Source organism: Hibiscus syriacus, unplaced genomic scaffold, assembly GCF_006381635.1.
Source record: "Hibiscus syriacus cultivar Baekdansim isolate YM2019G1 unplaced genomic scaffold, ASM638163v2 tig00110462_pilon, whole genome shotgun sequence".
Classification (NCBI taxonomy): domain Eukaryota; kingdom Viridiplantae; phylum Streptophyta; class Magnoliopsida; order Malvales; family Malvaceae; genus Hibiscus; species Hibiscus syriacus.
Genome location: NW_024062747.1, coordinates 334,211 through 348,453, shown reverse-complemented (window position 1 = coordinate 348,453; position 14,243 = coordinate 334,211). Strand labels below are relative to the sequence as shown.

General features: G+C 36.9%; 1 protein-coding gene across 1 annotated transcript; it reads left to right on the top strand.

Moving 5' to 3' along the window:
• The first annotated feature begins 360 nt into the window (after positions 1 to 360).
• Positions 361 to 13,927, top strand: LOC120126994. The gene is given in 26 exon segments (XM_039145011.1): positions 361 to 534; positions 669 to 840; positions 979 to 1,088; positions 1,854 to 2,019; positions 2,126 to 2,226; positions 2,758 to 2,830; positions 2,924 to 3,059; positions 3,186 to 3,247; positions 3,250 to 3,345; positions 3,452 to 3,576; positions 3,657 to 3,756; positions 4,438 to 4,534; positions 4,789 to 4,840; positions 4,982 to 5,083; positions 5,171 to 5,317; positions 5,391 to 5,553; positions 5,643 to 5,882; positions 5,966 to 6,120; positions 7,059 to 7,187; positions 7,760 to 7,877; positions 7,984 to 8,179; positions 8,370 to 8,478; positions 8,561 to 8,715; positions 9,250 to 10,681; positions 10,988 to 11,182; positions 13,084 to 13,927. Coding segments are annotated over 25 exon segments (4,872 nt in total). The 5' UTR covers positions 361 to 534; positions 669 to 704; the 3' UTR covers positions 13,561 to 13,927.
• The last annotated feature ends 316 nt before the right edge of the window (positions 13,928 to 14,243 follow it).

The following is a 14,243-nucleotide window of genomic DNA, read 5'->3' as shown; positions in this document are numbered from 1 at the left end:
ATAATAAAAAAATTATTTTTATTCAATAAAAACAGTGACTTAATTGAAAAAAATAATATATAGAGGGATATTATTATAATTATTCTTAAATATATAAGATAAAATTATATATATTTTTTAAAATAACTCAACCTAGGTCGATCGAGTTGAAATCCGTCGGGTTCGGATCTCATGTCCATTCCTAATTGAATCTCTGTCTCGCATACTTTAACTCCGTCCAAATGATCTAAAAATGGGCTCAACAGTAGTGTTACTTAACGAGACCTACATGAATATAATAAGGGGTAAATAAAGATGAGGCTCAAATATTCGTGCCTCCATTAAGTCCAATTCACCACCAGCAACCAATCCGGGCCAATTTTCTCTTCTTCAATTTCAACAAATTTCACAGCTTAATTTTGCTATTTTGATCTTCTTTTCCCCGCATTTCGTTTTCAGAGGGATGATCTCTCTTTTCGCATAGAGAACAAGAGGTAAACAGATTAACTATAAATTTGCCTTCAATTCTCAACTTGCATTTCAGATCGGATCCAGGTCTCAGCTGTCTTCCCTATTATAATTCTCATTTCCTGATCCTGAATTTTGACTGCTGAGTTGCTTTCTTTTTTAAAGAGTTAAACTTTAGTTTGGTATACATATACATTTTTTTTTGAAATTTTCTTCCTAAGGTGTGAGAGAGATAAGAGAGTTGAAAAGAAGAATCGATGGAGTGGACGACGTTGCAACACTTGGATCTACGCCATGTCGCAAGAGGTATTCTCAAACCGTTGCAGCCGCACGCTGCAGCTTTTCATCCTACTCAGGCTATCGTTTCCGTCGCCATCGGCACTTACATAATCGGTAATGCCGGCTACAGTACAACCTTTGTCATTTTTTTTAGAATTTGGATATGTTTTGGATTTTTTTTTTAAAAAAAAACTTTGAAGTTAAATCTACTTCAAAAGAAAAAAAATCATTTTGGATCTTTTTTGGGTGCAGAATTTGATGCTTTAACTGGAAGTAAGTTATCTACTATAGACATGGGTTCGCCAGTGGTTCGGATGGCTTATAGTCTTACAAGTGGCCACTCTGTCATTGCGATTCTTGAGGTTGGTTCCATAATTTTCATGTTAGCTTAGATCATTAACTCGAAATGGGGGGGACTGCATTCGATTATCATGAGAATAGAATTACTTATAATAAGACTGGTATTGATACAATCAATAAATCAGTTGGCGGAGATGGTAGAGCATGCTAAGGTTTGTATTAGTTCAATCTTAAGACTTTTACTGCCATTACATGGGTTTCTTTATGAGTAATCCTGTATGGTAGTTTGAATTTTACATTTCTGTTCTTAAGAACGTAGAGGCATTTTAAGGTAGGCTGTGTTCTTTCAGTGTGTGGTATTGATCTTTTAGATAGCTGACTAAGAGTAATTTTCTTTTGTATGTTAAGATGGTTTAGAACCTATCCATGCTAGTGGTGTATACTGTATACTAGGGGTCATATATTTCATGCGGTTGTTCCTAAGTTCGAGAAAGTGATGCCAAGCAGACAATATAGATATATTGATTGTTGACCTGTGTATTAGAAAGCAACCTTGTTGTTTCTGTTTCATTGTTCAAATATTATAATTAAGATCCCAGTGGCTTATTCCTGGTGTTTTCCTCAAGGTCATTGCCACAACTGACTGTACCCCTTTATTTACATGAAATATTCACATCCTCTGACATTTTGATTTAATGCGGTAATGAGTATGGTTGGTGTCTTTAATCTCCTTCAGTTTTTACATGAAAGGGTCCCTTCTATTTTTTTCCTTATAATTCCCTTATTCTAATCTTAACCTTTATTTTTCTGAAAATGTCACATTGCAGGATTGTACGATACGTTCTTGTGACTTTGACACTGAGCAAACTTGTGTTTTACATTCACCAGAAAAGAAGACGGAACACATTTCATCTGAAACAGAAGTTCATCTTGCTTTGACACCTCTCCAACCTGTTGTATTTTTTGGTTTTCACAAGAGAATGAGTGTGACAGGTTAGTTTACTCCATGTGTTATCTAGTAGAATTTTTTTGTACTTGCATCATTATATTATACTATGGGAGTTTAATGATGTTTCTAATATTACTGTCATACATGAAGTTGTTGGGACTGTTGAAGGTGGAAGAGCACCTACAAAAATAAAGACAGACTTGAAGAAACCTGTTGTGAATCTTGCCTGTCATCCTCGACTTCCTGTTCTGGTACATATATCATTTTCCAGTGATAGGTTTTATTGCTATCATATTTATTATCTTTTGTTGCTTTCTGATATGGTTGTAAATTAGTGTATTTGTTTGAGATATTTATGTTTTTTTAGGTCTAATTCCAAGTGGTTAATAATTGTTAGAAGTTCCAGTGCTGGGGGATTTTCTAGGATAGGCGTGAAACTTGAAATTTGAATCTGTTCTTGGTATTTGGCTTCATCATTTAGTATGTATGAGATACATAATGTAGTAGTGATGGTGATGCTGAGCATGACTGTTTCGTTTAATTTTGACAGAATGATTATTGAAATGGATCTTTTCTTCTTGGCTGGAAATGAATTCCCAAAAAAATAGTTAATTCTTTTTTGCTATCATCTTCTGTTATGACATATCCAACTCTCTAGATAGCAGTTAATGCAGTCTGATCTATTGATATCTCTTATGCTCATTTTCATTCTTATGATTAAGAATGTACTGAAAAGCTGTTTGTTTTCTGGGTCCTGTCACTTCCTTTTTGGAAAACAAAAGTACGTAGCATATGCAGAAGGTTTGATTCGGGCATACAACATTCATACATATGCTGTTCTTTATACGCTACAACGTAAGTCGAGGAAAATTGATTATTTACTTTTTTATATTTTATTATATCAGTCATGCTTAATTATCATGTTTTTTCCGGTTTTGTTTGCTTCAGTTGATAATACCATTAAGCTTGTTGGTGCCGGTGCGTTTGCTTTTCATCCATCCCTGGAATGGGTTTTTGTTGGTGATAGACGCGGTACACTTCTTGCCTGGGATGTATCAACAGAAAGACCTATTATGATTGGAATGTGAGCATTTTTCTTTTTCTTTTCCTTTTCATCACTTCTTACCTTCTCCTTATTTTCAAGCCTGTATCATGTGTGTTGATATTAGTAGAAGGCACTTTGTTGAAATATTCTGTTTCTGTCATGTAGTACACAGGTGGGTTCTCAGCCTATCACATCAATTGCTTGGCTTTCAATGTTGCGTTTACTTGTCATTTTTCCAAGGATGGAACTTTACAAGTTTGGAAAACACGATTATTAGTTAATCCAAATAAACCTTCGACTCAAGTAAACTTTTTTGAGCCTGCTTGTAAGTACTACCACAAACTCTCTAGCGAGGAAGGAGGCCAAGATGCATGCCTATTTATATTAAATGGAAATCACATACTCAAGACCTTTTGGTGTCTTCTTTGCAGCAATTGAATCACTGGACATCCCACACATTCTGTCTCAGCAGGCTGGGGAAGCAGTTTATCCCTTGCCACGTATCAGAGCTTTGGAAGTTCACCCAAAATTGAACTTAACAGCTCTGCTTTTTGCAGTTAAGATTGTTCACATATGTCATTGCATTATAAATTATTTGTTAAGTTCTGATGTACAAATATGCATTTTCTATGATAGAATATGAGTGGTGGTGAGAACTTGAAGAACAGGGCTGCTTACCCTAGGGAAGGAAGGAAACAGCTCTTTGCAGTTTTGCAAAGCGCAAGGGGATCTTCAGGTGGATGTTCCATTGATCATCTGTCTATATGTCCTTTGTTGCATATGAAGAAAATAATATGTTCTAAAATAATTTATGACAGTCTAATTTCTTAATATAGTTGGATGTCTAGTGTGAAGGACCTTAAGGTATTATAGGAACATTTTCTTTCAATATAGGATGACATGATTTCTTTCTGGGCACAATCTTGTGCAAAGATATCCTCATTGAGGTGACCGAAGCAGCAGTGAATGTTTTTATATTGGGCACTGCTTTTACAGAATATGTGTTCACCTTATCTTCATTCTTGAGAAAATCGCTCGGTTTTTATGTTGAAATGTTGTGTACGTTTGCTTTCTCGCTAGAAATAAGTACAGTTTTCTATGCCTTTCCGTGTTTCTATCTACTTTATGTTATATTTTTTCTGTAAATCACTATGAATATTCTTTGCTGTGATATCCTGTATTACCTGGACTACTTTTTCCTCAAGTATCCATGTGAGACACATGCACGATACATGTTCAGACGTGGTTATGAGGGTATGATCCTCCATATATATTGGAAAACTTATAAAAAATTAAGCATGCATGTGTCGGATACCGAGACACCTCGGTATCTTACATACCTCTGAGTCTTTGTAACATTGGTGATATCCTGCTTAATTTTTTGACTATATTTTCTGAAAGTGGATATCATGTGCAGCATCTGTCTTAAAGGAGAAGCTTTCATCCATGGGCTCCTCTGGAATTTTGGCTGATCATCAGCTTAAAGCAGAACTGGAAGAGCAACATATTAAGGGGTAAGTTTTGTCAAGCAAAGTTACTTTGGTAGTACAGTTAAGAGTTTAGAAGTTAAATCTGGATTTTCAGATAAATGTATTCAGTTTCGAGGTTGAAATGTTTAATCATTTTGGTTTAATGATCATATATTTATGGCTGCTACATATATTATTGTTGATGAAGTTTTCAATTGATATGATTTGATGATACAATCTTGGAATTTTTATGTAATCATGTATCATTGTTGACCACTTATTTATAAACTCCATAGCAGCCAAAGTGATCTTACAATTTCAGACATTGCACGGAAGGCATTTCTCTATAGTGTATGTTCCTTTGAACTTCAGTAATTTCAAATTAAGTTGTTTATTTTATATATTAATTTCTACAATATATGCTAATGTCATTTTCAAGAACCCTGAACTGTTTGATTTACTTTTAACTTGTTACCTTCTCAACTTTTACAGCATTTCTTGGAAGGTCATGCTAAAACTGCCCCAATATCAAGGCTGCCTCTTATTACTATTGTGGATCCTAAAAATCAACTGAAGGACATTCCTGTTAGCCAGGTACTTTGGTTTATGATATTGATTATGCATCAATAACTATGTTGCTTCTGTTTGATATTTGACTGACACGACTTACTTTATTGACAGCCATTTCATTTGGAGCTCAATTTCTTCAATAGGGAGAACCGAATTCTTCATTTCCCTGTCAGAGCTTTTTGTGTAGATGGTGTGAACCTCATGGCTTATAATCTTTCTTCTGGTGGAGATAGTATTTACAAGAAACTTTTCACATCGGTAAATGCTTGAAAATTTGTGTTTTTAATGCTATGACAAGGCTTCGGTTCTTAGCACGAAGCTTTTCTTTCAGATCCCAGGAAATTTAGAATATTACCCTAAGCATATGGTTTATGGTAAGAAGCGGAATCTTTTTCTCATTGTTTATGAGTTTAGTGGCACAACAAATGAAGTAGTCCTCTATTGGGAAAATACTGATATAAAGTTGGCTAACAGCAAAGGAAGCACGGTCAAAGGTATGTGTGTAGTATGTTTGTTTTTGTAAATGGTTTCTTACTACATATGTCTACTATTTATTTGTGATATTTTCGTTTTCAATTTGTAGGTTGTGATGCAGCATTTATTGGCCCCAATGAAAATCAGTTTTCTATTCTTGATGAAGATAAGTCTGCATTGGCTCTGTATATTCTTCCAGGATTGGCTTTACAAGAAGCTGATGGAAAAAATGGTGCAGTTGAACCAAATCTTTTACCTGATCAACCTGTGGAAGCAAACACTAATTCTATTCGTCCTATGCCATTTTTGTTCGAAACTGAAATAGACAGAATATTTTCCACTCCTATAGGTGCTTGGGTTCATATGATGCTTCATATTAGATATCACCATTTGTAAGACATGATACTGATCAAGTATCTTCTGTGATTTCAGAGTCCACTTTGATGTTTGCTTGTAATGGGAAGCAGATTGGCTTGGCGAAGTTAGTTCAAAGTTACGTTAATCCATCTTCTGATGGCCACTATATATCAACAAAAACAGAGGGGAAAAAGTTTATAAGGTTAAAAGCAAATGAGATGGTGCTTCAGGTGAGTAATTCAACTTTTTAAGGATGATTTTTGAGGTGTTCATTTCATGAAAGCCTTTTAAACAATATAATAAAATTCTCTTCTTCATTTTTAAATAATATATATTTTACTTAAATCTTTGACTGAACTGGTGTCGCTGGTTAACTGGGTACCATCTCAGTTGGGAAAAGACTGATTTTTTAATAATAGTAAATATTATTTCATCTGTACTTTTGTCCTTTTCTACTATATAATCATTAAATAAAACAATGGAAAACTACTATTTAAGAATGAACACAAAATTAGTAGATTTGTATTCAAATCCTTTACCACTATACATGTGATAGTTTGTTGAATAATTTTTGTAGATATATATTTTTACATAAAATGTTTTCTTTCACTTACATCGTGGATGTTGTAAAATCTAGTATATATGCAAGCATAAAGAATCTAAAAGACAAAATGGTTTTAATTTGTTAACCGTCTCTTCTAAAGTATTACCTGTCTGCTTTGTATGGTTCATCTAGAAAGTTGCAAGGCCTGTGCCTTTTCTTTTCTTGAATTCTTCACTTAATTTTAATGGAATCTCAATCTCCTTTTAGTATGTTTATCATTCCAGATTCATGAAAGGTTTGTTAAGTGACTTTCTTCTTGTCTAAGATCCCAACACTGCTATATTTACCCAAGCGTTGATGAAATCTAATAACATTGATGGCTGCTATCTATTGAACCATTGATTCGACTGCTTATAAACGCATGTATTTCTGTGCAAAAGGAATTGCATTAGTATCTTGGAATTCATATATGCACATACACAAGCTAATATATATCTATAATACTTTTATCTATTTATACCTTTTTGTCTTCCTAAATTATGTATGGTCTATCTAGTTTGACTGTGTCTTTCTTGAATAATATGGGTTTGGATTTTTAACTGTGTTGTTTTCCAATATCTGCAGGTGCATTGGCAGGAAACTCCTAGAGGCTATGTTGCAGGAGTATTAACTACTCACAGGGTGCTTATGGTTTCAGCTGACCTTGATGTATTTGCAAGCAGTTACTTGAAATTTGACAAAGGAAATCCTTCAATATCCTAAATACGTAATGCAGCATAAATCTTGGCATAAAATACATACATGCATACATGATTTCACATACTTGTGTAAAAAGAAATTATGTCCATGGATGCTTATAAAAGTATATGCATGTTCTAGGCCTTTTGTTGTTCTGCCTGACAGCAACTGAGATCTCTTTCTTCCCCCTTAAAGTACTAACAGAGTCAATTTCATGAATCAGTATCCTCTTTCTTTGACTCCCATTGGAGTAATAGCTGCTTCCGCTAGCTGTAATTGCTTATGGCTATATAATCTTAGCATTTTTTTCTTTTTTGTTTTGTATTATTTTCTTATCTCTGTTTTTCTCCTTTATACCATTTTCCCATGGATATACACTCTTGTTATGCCCAAGCTAAATATATTTGTCAGGACTTGACCAATTAAATTCAACCTCCTTTATGTGTCAAGGAAAGAAGGGTTTTTTATCAACAATATGTGGTTAGTCTTGTATATATTTGCATGCATCCTTGATCCTTGTACTAATACATGCATGCATTGTCTCTAGTCAAGATGAAAAAACTTGTTTTACTTTAACTCTTGTGCACTTTAGATCCCTTTTGTGGGTTGGACCCGCACTTCTTTTTTCTACTGCAACTGCAGTTTGTATTTTAGGATGGGATGGGAAAGTGAGGACTATACTCTCCATTAGCATGCCAAATGCAGGTTTGTATTCTTTTTCCCAATTTATTTTTACACCATTGTACTGTATCAAATCCAACTTTCTGCTGCATATTATATTGTGGACTTACTGTGATGATCTATTCTACAGCTCTGATTGGGGTTCTAAATGATCGCTTGTTGCTAGCTAACCCTACAGATATAAATCCTAGACAAAAGAAGGGGGTTGAGATTAAGAGCTGCCTCGTCGGGCTTCTTGAACCTCTTCTTATTGGTTTTGCTACCATGCAACAAAACTTTGAGCAGAAGCTTGACCTTTCTGAAATACTATACCAGATAACATCAAGGTTTTACTACCTCTTGTGTATTTTTCATGTTTTTTGTTTATTGTTACTCTGATGATTGAAGTCTTGCTCATGTTTGATGAGTAAAATGTAGCATTTTTTTTTATCGTTTTTATCTTTACAGAAGCTATAGCAAAGTGGATTAACGCATGAAACTTGGCATCTGACTTCTATATTTTTTACCTTTTTTAAGGTTTGACAGCTTACGTATCACTCCTCGATCTCTTGATATTCTAGCTAGAGGTCCTGTTTGTGGTGATCTTGCAGTGTCATTATCCCAAGCAGGTCCACAGTTCACTCAGGTATATGAACAATTATGTTTTTATGTTTACATTCCATTACCCTCTTACTTTTGGTTCTGAACTTGCCATAAAACAAACTTAGGTTCTGCGGGGGCAATATGCAATCAAAGCACTTCGTTTTTCTACTGCTTTATCTGTACTGAAGGATGAGTTTGTGCGTTCTAGAGATTATCCAAAATGTCCACCAACCTCTCTCTTGTTCCACCGGTTTCGCCAATTGGGATATGCCTGCATCAGGTAAGTAATCACAGCCGTCGAATTTAATCTCTGTCACTACTGTGTTTCTTGGTTTTATAAACGATTTAGTTGAACTAGTCAATGGTCTTATTTTTTTATGGTTGTGTAGTCTGTTTTGTGAATATGTTGGTTACTTTTCAGAAGATTATTCGTAATATATCATCTCAATATTTGTCTGTTGTTCTCTGGTTCACAGTTCAGATTAATATTCTGATTGTTAGCAGTATGTACTGAATTTAAATTAGTAATCATACAAATCTTTGTTTTGTATAATTTTGTGATATATGACTGCGGTTTTTGCTGTAGTTGTATACAACTAGTGCCTATTGGATCTTTATCTTGAAGTTACCTGTGCCCTTTATGCTCTTTATCAAAGGTTCAAAACGTATTAAACAATGTCCTGCATTTTAATTTAAGCATCTGTAGTTAGAATCTTCTGATCTTCTAACCATTAACATTGTTGAGCCGTACGGCTTCATTGTCATTATATGGTCTCATTTTTTTCTTTGACGAGACTCAAATTTTGAACTGCAGGTACGGTCAGTTTGACAGTGCAAAGGATACTTTTGAAGTCATAGCAGACTATGAAAGCATGCTAGACCTGTTTCTATGCCACCTCAACCCCAGTGCAATGCGGCGTCTTGCTCAGAAGCTTGAGGAAGAAGGTGCTGATTCAGAATTGAGGCGATATTGTGAAAGGATTTTACGAGTCCGCTCAAGCGGTTGGACACAAGGCATTTTTGCCAACTTTGCTGCTGAAAGTATGGTTCCTAAGGGACCTGAATGGGGTGGTGGAAACTGGGAAATCAAGACCCCTGCGAACTTAAAGAGTATACCTCAATGGGAGCTTGCTGCAGAAGTTATGCCATACATGAAAACTGATGACGGTGTCATTCCATCAATTATCACAGATCATATTGGTGTTTACCTTGGTTCAATCAAAGGAAGAGGGAACATTGTTCAAGTAAAGGAAGGTAGCTTGGTTATACCTGCCGTAGGTGACAGTAAGCCAAATGGAGTGCATACTTCTATGTCTCAATCTGTAGATAGTTCTAAGGGAGTTCCAGGTGGCGAAACCAAGTCTGGTTCATTGATGGGTCTGGAAACTTTAATCAAACCAAATCAAAGTTCCACTGCTGCTGATGAACAGGCTAAAGCTGCTGAAGAATTTAAGAAAACAATGTATGGCACAACTGATGGTGGTAGCAGCACTGATGAGGAAGGAGTATCAAAAACTAAGAAGTTGCAGATCAGGATACACGACAAGCCGACTTCAGGTGCCGTGGATGTCGATAAGATTAAAGAAGCAACCAAGCGACTTGGTGATGGCTTGGGCCTCCTTAGAGCCAGGCCAAAATCATTGACTGGCATTTCTCAGGATCTTGGTCAGAGTCAACAACAGCCTTATCCTGCTAACAGTGCTTCTGTGACTAATCCTACGGCGCCTGCCACTGGAGATCTCTTTGGCACTGAATCATGGGTACAACCTGCATTGGCATCACAATCAGCTCCAGCAACCAAAGATGTGGGGACTGCTGCTGGGCCAATACCAGAAGACTTTTTCCAGAACACAATACCATCCCTCCAGGTTGCAGCTTCTTTGCCTCCTCCTGGAACTTATCTTTCTAAGTTGGACCAAACTTCTCAAAAGGTTGAAGTTGGAGGAAAGGTGCCACCTGACCATGTAAATGCACCTTCAGCTGATATTGGTCTCCCTGGCGGTGGGGTTCCACCTCAGTCTGCTGAACAACCAATTCCTCCCGAGTCTTTTTCGCTTCCTGGTGGTGGTGTTCCTCCTCAATACAGAGCTGCACCTGCTGGCATGCCACAGCCTCAAGTTCAGCCAGCTCAGACACTGCTATCCACACAGCCTCTTGACCTTAGTGCTCTTGGAGTTCCAAACACTGCAGATTCTGGGAAACCTAATTCCTCTGAACCTTCTCCAGCGTCTGTGCGCCCTGGACAGGTGAATATGTACATTGTGATATTTTTTTTCTCTGTTCCTTTCATTCCTGATTGTGAGATACACTTTCATTTTGTACTTAATAGACATAAATGTTTGTGCCCAATAACTTCAAGTTGCTTTATTGCCATGGGAAAGTGAATAATTTCCAACAGCATTTGGAATAAAGGTTCTTTAAACCGATTTGGTTTCATACTAATAATCTGTCCTTGTGACTTGGCTGGCAGCATACTACTGTCAATCTCCGGAGATTTATTTATTATATAGTTTCCTTTATTCTTCCCTTTACCATATTTTTTCTCTTGATAGGTTCCACGCGGAGCAGCAGCTTCGATATGTTTTAAGACTGGACTTGCTCATCTTGAGCAGAATCAACTTCCTGATTCATTATCCTGTTTTGATGAAGCTTTTCTGGCACTGGCTAAGGATAACTCTCGTGGAGCTGATATTAAAGCTCAAGCTACTATCTGTGCTCAATACAAGATAGCTGTTACCCTTCTTCAGGTACGTCATTGTTTTCTAGGCACCAAATTGAATTAGAACTTGACTCAAGCTTCTGAGGAAAAATAACACGCATTTTTTTTTATAAGAAGAGGAGGCCTCGTTAAAACCCCCCTTCATGATTAATGGATCGTCAAAAGGTGCACCTTAATCAGCGGAAGGAGGAAAAGAGTGCCTCAGAATTCATTAATAACATAAAAGATACATGAAGTTTAAACACAGCCATATCACTCCCCCTTACATAGAAAACCCGAAAAACAGAACATAAACTACCCAAACAACAACATTCAAATTAGCCATTACCAGCGTTAGCTAAGCCATCAGCTTCAATATTTGTTGTTCAGCTACCCATCGAATTACACCCTCCAAATCTCTTAACCTATTAGCAATGTCCTTAACAATTGAAACATACATATCTGGACTTCTATCAATATTCTTAACCCAATCCACTGACAACTTACTATCACTTTCGATAATCAACCATTTCTTAAAACACCCTCGAATAGAATCAAAGAAAGTTAAACCCTTCTTAATTGCCTTGAGCTCTATCAAAGAAGGCGGACCCGGGCCAGTAGCCTCTTGGAATGAACCTAGTACCGAACCAACATTGTCTCTTAGGATTCCACCTATTCCACTTTTCTTCTAGTCACCACTGGTTGCTGCATCCACATTTATTTTGAGGAAGCCCTTGGGAGGAGGAGACCAAGGCAACTGACTGTCAATCGGATTTCTGGAAGACAAGCATAAATCCCCAAGGGAAGGATCACTAATGAGAGAATCCTTAGAAATGGATACGTCTTTGACCTTAGCTAAGAACCAAGAAGCCAGCCTAAATCTTGCCGTGAAAAATAATTTGACCTGATCTAACATTCCCCCTTCAAACACAATGGCATTCCTGAATTTCCAAATTGTCCAAAGAATGATGCCTGGAATAAAGGGCCATATAAAAGAATGAGACACCAAATCTTCCCCAGCTAAAAGAAAACTTTGGGCATTTTCATGAAAAACCGCAGTGATTCTCCAAAACTTCAGGAACCTATTCCATAAAGCCCACGCGACAGAGCAGGAGAAGAATAAATGAGAGGATGATTCCTCCTCCGACTTACATAATGGGCAAAAACATCCACAATTCCCGAAACCCCTCTCTTCAGTAATTCTGTCTTTACTGTCAGTTTTCGAAGCACAACCTGCCACATAAAAGACTCCACTCTTGGAGGCACCAAACCCCTCCAAAGGATGTTCTTCCAAAATGGATCAGCCTCCGAACCAGAAGAGCATGACTTACACAAGAGTTGACAGAGTAGACACCAACCCCATTTCCTCTCCAGATCAGACCATCTCTCGAATCTTCCAACGGACTAAATTTAATGATGATAGACAACAAATCTGACCACTGTTCCAGTTCCCAGTCACTCAAGTTTCTCCTCAACTGTACATGCCAAAACCAACCTGCAGATCGAAACTGTCCAAACTCTATTAACTTGCCATTCTGGTTTGTAAATAACAAGCATTCTCCTTTTTTATGTTTAGCTGTTTTCAGTGTTTCTCATCAGTGTAACTCAAATAGTATTTGTATTGCATTCATGGTGCTAAGACATATAATGAACTTATCTATGATCTCTTTGGAACAAGACTGTACTGGGTCTGGGTACATGGACCATTATTCGTGACATATAATTCAGTTTTGATCTTTACAAGCTGAGTAGTTTATGCTAATTATGATACTTTGGCGATACATAAATTCTGAAGTTAGTATCTAAAGGGTTGTTCTGGGTAGGCTAAGCTTACCAATAGCGTTTACTTTATGCCCATTTAATAGTCCCACGCCTCGTCCTTTATGCTATAGCTGGGAACATAAATTTGAATTTCATGACTTGATATTTATTGCGTTGGTTCTCCTGCAGGAAATTCTGAGATTGCAGAAAGTTCAAGGCCCAAGAGCACTCAGTGCAAAAGATGAGATGGCTAGACTATCTAGACATCTTGGTTCTTTGCCTCTACAGGCAAAGCACCGAATAAATTGCATCCGCACTGCCATAAAACGAAATATGGATGTTCAGAACTATGCCTATGCGAAGCAGATGCTTGAACTTCTCCTGTCTAAGGCACCTCCTGGTAAGCAAGAGGAATTGAGGAGCCTGATTGATATTTGTGTCCAGAGGGGTTTAACCAACAAATCCATTGATCCACTGGAGGATCCTTCTCAGTTCTGTGCTGCCACTCTCAGCCGTCTCTCTACTATCGGATACGATGTTTGTGATCTTTGTGGGGCCAAATTTTCCGCGCTCTCATCTCCTGGATGCATTACCTGCGGTATGGGAAGTATTAAAAGATCAGATTCGCTTGGAGGGGCTGCTCCTGTTCATTCTCCATTCGGCTGAAGTCATATATGCCGTTTATGTAATCCATCAGACTCTCCTGGAACCCCATCCTTGATGTCGGGTTGTTTTCCTCCTATAGCCAGATGCCTCGGGCACTGATCTTCCTTTCGAAGGTAGAGTTCCATCACCATTGAGAATCTTGCAGGGGGCACCAGGTATATGTATAATTTCTCTTTTCATTTGTCTGTATGATTCTTTATTCAGATCAGCCTCATTTTGTTTGTTGGGACCATCATCTATTGTAATGCATGTAATTTCAGAGTGATATTTTCATTTGTTAGGAACAAATAAATACCGGTTTGTAATTTACCTTTGGTGAGAGAGATGCCATTTCCATGCCTTAACCAAAATTTTGATTGGAGCGTTTGCTTTTATCAACCTTGGCTTCGTTTATTGTTTCGTTAAAAGTTTTCGTAGTTTTTCTTTCAACCATTAGCAAAATAGCATTCCATATGACTCTTATAAATGTTTATATTAATTAATATATTATATATAAGCTTTTAAAAAACACATCTGGATAAATATTTTTCCAACATCATTATTTTGAATTTAGATTATAAAGGTTGATGTTATAAGTTTAAAAAACCACAAATTAAAAGAGAGCTTTCTTGAGAAACTAAAAGAAGCATTTTGTGAACTATTTCATGGTATATTTTGTGTCAATTGGTCGAGCTCCAATCGGT